Source organism: Hipposideros armiger, unplaced genomic scaffold (genome assembly GCF_001890085.2).
Source record: "Hipposideros armiger isolate ML-2016 unplaced genomic scaffold, ASM189008v1 scaffold_609, whole genome shotgun sequence".
NCBI lineage: Eukaryota > Metazoa > Chordata > Mammalia > Chiroptera > Hipposideridae > Hipposideros > Hipposideros armiger.
The window spans coordinates 1,223,889-1,229,946 of NW_017731959.1; the positions used below are offsets into that span (position 1 = coordinate 1,223,889).

At 34.8% G+C, this 6,058-nt stretch overlaps 1 protein-coding gene across 1 annotated transcript in view; it reads left to right on the top strand.

Annotated features, from left to right (window-relative positions):
- LOC109372011 (zinc finger protein 850-like) overlaps positions 1 to 3,461 on the top strand; it is a 30,393-nt gene extending 26,932 nt beyond the window's left edge. The window contains exon 7 of the mRNA XM_019624804.1: positions 2,299 to 3,461. Coding sequence (XP_019480349.1) covers positions 2,299 to 3,461 — 1,163 coding nt within the window. The remainder of the gene's footprint in view (positions 1 to 2,298) is intronic.
- The last annotated feature ends 2,597 nt before the right edge of the window (positions 3,462 to 6,058 follow it).

Below are 6,058 nucleotides of genomic sequence, written 5' to 3' on the forward strand. Positions count from 1 at the left end.
GGCAGCCCAGCTCCAGGTTGAGCTGTTGTTCAGCATCTTAGCTGTGGAGGGCAGTGTCACTGGCTCTCATATGTGGTATCTGAACCGGGGCCCTCTGGCGTCCCAAGCCAGCTCTTAACCAACACGCCACTCAGCCGGCCCAACAACCACTTCTTGAGCTCTTTATGCCAGCCACTTTACATATATTATTCCTTATCCTCCCAAGCTTAGGGAATAGATATTCCTATGTCTATTATTATATGAAGAAATGGTGATTGAGGTAGGTGAAAGTAATAATTTGTCCATAACAGAAAGGTAATCATTAACAGAGCTGGGGTCTGAAATGCTGGTCTATCTGAATCCTGTGTTCTCACTAAATCTCATTACTATGCTTTCTTTTATTCTGAACCATATCTCAGCCTTTACTGTCAAATTATTCATTCTTAGAGACTTTGCCTGAGTTCCCTTCTGTATTATTTCAAGAACAGTTTTTATAGCACCTGCACCAATTGATAGTTTCATTGGAATCATACTGTAGTTACAAGAGTATTTGTGTTGTAATCATTTTATACTCACTCAGCATTTTTAGAATATTCTCAGTCTGTTCCATTTTCTAGATTGCCATTCTCCATGATTCCCTTCAGCTTACATCTAGTATACCCTTTGCTATAGAGTTCCTATTATTGCGGTGTACCCAGACTCATTCTACCAAATAGTTGGTGATTCTAGCCTCCCAACATTCTCAAGTCCCTTTGCTTCACATAACGTAGCTCTTTTATTATGCTTCAAACCTGACAGAATGCCTGGGGGGGGGGAAATACAGTTTTCTGGGAAGTACAGATAAAGTGGTCTTGGACAGACAAGAGTGGAAGGGAGGACCTGAGGAAGAGCCTGGAGGAACAAAATAGATCATGTATTGGAAGGAAGGTTGAGTAATACTACAAATTCAAGTGAAGATTAAAAGAAGAGGCACTTCAGTAGAGTGGTTGAAATAGGGAGACAGAAAAGACAGTCATGACTATACATAAATTGCAGTGAGCATTGGTGGAGGTATATGTGAAATAGAGAAATAATTGGATAGATGGTTGATTAGTTATATATAATATTTTTCTATTTGCATAATTTAATAATCTAGCTTTGGTTGTGATTATGTTTTAGTCTCTGAGGGAAATGAAAGTAAAAAGAATATATTATCTTTTCCATAAGTGGGAGAGATTAAAAATCAGGGACAGATGTTTAGAACTATTCTATAATTATGAGCACAAATGATTATTATAATTCTTAAGTACCTTCCCTAGTTCCATATCTATATAATACTTTTCTTTATCCTGTTAATAATCCCCTTTCATTAATCTAGTGATTCATTCATTAAACAACCTATGAAACACCTTTTATTAGTAAGATGTTGGTTATTCTGTATTGAGTGAAACAGCCATTGTTCCTGCCTATTAAGGGTTTTATTAGTAAGAAAATAAAAGATTACCTATGAATAAATAAATTATTTTATAATTCTAAAATCCAGAAAATTGCAATGAGAGAGAATAAAGAAGTGAATTTAAATAGGGTTGTCTAGCTCAAACTTTCTAAGGAAGTAACTTTTCACCAGGAACTATATAGTGTGATATGCATCCAGCTGTGCAAAGAGCCAAGTTCACAGAATTTCTAACTGAACAAACAGCCTGTGGTAAATTTTGAAAAGGTAAAGATCTTGGCTTATATCAGATGCTCAGAGTTGATGAATATTTGGTACATAATGAATGTGGGGAAAAGTGGGTCAAGAAGATGTTGGATAGGATTTGGATTGAGATATGTCAAAGAAAAGTTATGGAGGATCTCATAAGTTATGATAAGGAGTTTGAATGTTATTCTAAGTGAAGTTGGAAACCACTGAAAAATTCTATGTGGAATTTTTAGTATATGTGCTGCCGAAGCAAGCACATCTACGTGGGATTTTTAAATTTTGTGGAACATCGAATGGACTGGTTGAATGTATTAAAAATAGGAAACCTAAGACCTGTTAGTGTAAATTCTTATTTACTTGATGTGAGGTGGTATGCTGACATCCATATTTTTAAATAGACTATTCAGGTGATTTTGATATATACCTGAATTTAGAAACTACTGACTTTTCCTGTTTTCCTACCAGCTTCCCTCATCTTTCTTAAGTGTTTATGCTCTTGACCTCTTTTTCAAATTGAAGGCCCTGTACACCATCTTCTTATGGACATTAATTTCAGTTTTTCCTCCATTTTTACCATAGAAGTTTTATTTCTCCTCAAAGATGAAACATCATATGTTTACTTTCTGGTTATCTTTCAGACTTGGAGCTCAGATGTAAGACCAAGGAATTATGTCTTCGAAAAAAAATCTATGAAGTAACAACATCCCAGTGGGTAATAATGGAAAAAAGTCATAGAATTGTGGGCTCCAGTGTCAGAGATGACTGGGAATGCAAAGGCCAGTTTGAGAGGCAAGAGATAAATCAGGAGAGATATTCGGGGCAAGCATTAATGACTTATGAAAAAATGCCAACTTGCAGCTTGCAGACACCTCTTACGCTACATCAGCAAATTTATCCTGGAGAGAAACTCTATAAATTCAAAGAATGTGGGAAAGACTTCATTTATGGCTCGGAACTTATGCAACAACAAGGAATTCATATTGGTGAGAAACTGTATAAATGTAAGGAATGTGGGAAGGTCTTTAGTAATGTTTCCTATCTTACTGAACATCAAAGAATTCATACTGGTAAGAAGCACTTTGAATGTAAAGAATGTGGAAAAGCTTTTATTCGTGGCTCACATCTTACTCAACATCAGAGAATTCATACAGATGAGAAACCCTTTGCATGTCAAGAATGTGGGAAGACCTTTAGACAGTCAGCACACCTTAGCCGACATCAGAGAATTCATACTGGTGACAAACCTTTTACATGTAAGGAATGTGGGAAATCTTTTATTTCTGGCTCAGAGCTCACTCGACATCAGGGAGTTCACACTGGTGAGAAACCCTATGGTTGTAAGGAATGTGGGAAGGCCTTTAGACTGCGTTCACAACTCGGTCTACATCAGCGACTTCATTCTGTCGAGAAATCATATCAATGTAGGGAATGTGGAATGGCCTTTAGTCGTAGTTCACAACTTACTGAACATCAGAGAATTCATCCTGGTATGAAACATTATGAATGTAAAGAATGCGGGAAGGCCTTTATTTGTGCTTCCCAACTTTTTGAACATCACCAAACTCATACTGGTGAGAAATCCTATGAATGTGCACAATGTGGAAGGGCCTTTATTTTTGCTTCACAACTTACTCAACATCAACGAATTCATATCGCCAAGAAACTCTATAAATGCAAGGAATGTGAGAAGGCCTTTATCCGTGTCTCAGAACTTGCCCGACATCATAGCATTCATACTGGTGAGAAACCCTATGAATGTAAGGAATGTNGGGGCCCTCTGGCATCCCAAGCCAGTTCTTAACCATCGCGCCTATTGGCCGGCCCAGGTTTATTTTCTTAATAATTAATTTGTAGAAGTTATTTATTATAATTGTGATAAAATATGAATAATCAAATTTATTACTCTTAATTTTTTTGAGTGTAAGTTCAGTGGCATTAAGTACATTCACATTGTTGTGTAACCGTCATCATATTCATCTCTAGAACTTTTTCATTTTCTCCAAATGAAACTATATCCTCATTGAATAATAACTCCCAATTCCTTTCTCCCCTCATTAGAACCACCATTCTGCTTTCTATCGCTATGAATTTTGGTACTCTAGTTATATGATATGAGTTGAATCATACAATGTTTGTCCTTTTGTGTATGACTTATTTCACTTAGTATGTCCTCAAGGTTCATCTATGTTGTAGTATGTGTCAGAATTTCCTTTTTAAGGTTGAATAATATTCCATTATATGCATTTACCACATTTTGTTTATACATTTATTCATTGATGGACACTTTTTTTCTTCCATCTTTCGGCTATTGTGAATAATGTTGCTAAGAAGATGGGTGTACAGATAGCTCTTTGAGTCCCTGCTTTTAAGTTTTTGGATATATATCCAGAAGTGGATTTGTGGAATTTTTTGAAGAACTATCATACTGTCTTCCACATTGGGTACACCATTTTATATTCCTACCAGTAATGCACAAAGGTTTTGATTTCTTCACACTCTCACCAATATTTGCTATTTATTATTTTTTTAAATAATAGCCACCCTAATGAATGTGAGGTAATATCTCACTGTGGTTTGGATTTGCATTTATTTCCCTAATGATTAGTGATGTTGAGCTTCTTCATGTGCTTATTAGCCATTCATATATCTTTGGAGAAATGTCTATTCAAGTCCTTTGCGATTTTAAAATGTAATTGTTTATTTTTTTCTGTTGTTCAGTTGTAGGAGTTCTTTAAATATTCTGGATGTATATAATCCCTTATTAGATATGTGATTTGCAAATATTTCCTTCCATTCTGTGGGTATCCTTTTTACTCTATTAATGGTGTATCTTAGTCTGTTTGGGCTACTATGACAAAATACCATAGACTGGGTAGCTTCTAAACAACAACATTTATTTCTCACAGTTTTGGAGGCTAGAAGTTCAATATCACGGTGCCAGCATATCCTCTTATTGTTTCATAGCAGGTGCCTTCTCACTTTGTCCTCATGTGGTAGAAGGGTTAGGGATCTCTCTGGAGCCTCTTTTATAAGGCAGTAATCTCATTCATGAGGGCTCCACCGTCATGTCCTAACCACCTCCAAAGTCCCCCCTCTAATACCATGCGATTGGGTATTGGGATTTCAAAATGAATTTTGGGGGGGGGGACACAAACATTTAGGTCATAGATAGCACAGTGTCCTTTGATGTGCAAAATGTTAGATTCAATGAAGTCCAATTTATCTAATTTTCTTTTATTATGTGACTTTTGATGTCATAGCTAAGATATCACTTCAAATTCAATGTCATAAAGCTTTTCCTGTTTTCTTCTAAGAGTTTTTTAGTTTTGGCTCTTGATTTCTTTATCTGTTGATTTTTTAATTTCATTTCATTGTGATTAGAAAAGATACTTAGTATAATTTCAGTGTTTTCAAATTTATCAAGACTTGTTTTGTGGCTTTGAAATCTTATTCTGGGCTCCCTGAGAGAAGTTTCTATTGACTGCTTTCCCCAACCCCACATCAATGGGTCCCACTTACTGTTTCTTTGAGTGTTCTATGATTTTTATTAAAAATGGGACATTTCAGATAATATAGCATCTCTCATCCTTCCTGGGGTTGTTGTTATTGCTGTTTTATTTTAAAATTTGTTTAGTGACTTGTCTGGACTAATTCTGTAGTCTGCTTTCCTGTAGTATGTAGCCACTGGTGTCTCTGCTCAGTTTTTTTGTTTTTTGTTTTAATTCTTATTTTTATTTTTAAGCCTGATGCAAAGTTTTTATCTACTAATTTACTTATTTTAGTGGGTATGGTATAATTCTGGTTTTCTGTTTGATCATGAGTAAATTTGCATATAAAGTTTCAATATTATTAGCATCAAATTTAATACAAAAGGTGCCCAAAAAACATATACACATTTTAAGAAATGAGAAAACTGTATTAAAATTACAGTGATGGTAACCACTTTGAGCACCTCTTGTAATTGCAAAAGTCAAACATGACTTGCATTCATATTTTGTTTTTAGTATATATTGAGTAATAAAATTTTAATACAATTTTTTCCTTCCTTAAAATGTGTATATATTTTTTGGCACCCTCTGTATATGCTTTATATATACTTTAGTTAAATGTTTAAAATATACAAGATAGGCAATGAAGATCTAACATCTTAATTAAAAGTTCCAGTAAGAGTGCAGTGGAACTACAATCACCAGAAATGATTCAAGATAACTTGACTAAATTTAAGAACAAAAGAATTGGAATTATGTTTTGCAATAGTTTACTATATGCCCAGAAAATCATACCTTTGGCATCCAGGCATAAAGTTAATTATAAGGAAAGGAAAATCAGATTGTCATCTGGTCTTTCTACAGAAAAACTTTATTCCCAAAGACAATGTATATTTTTCTATTTAAGTTA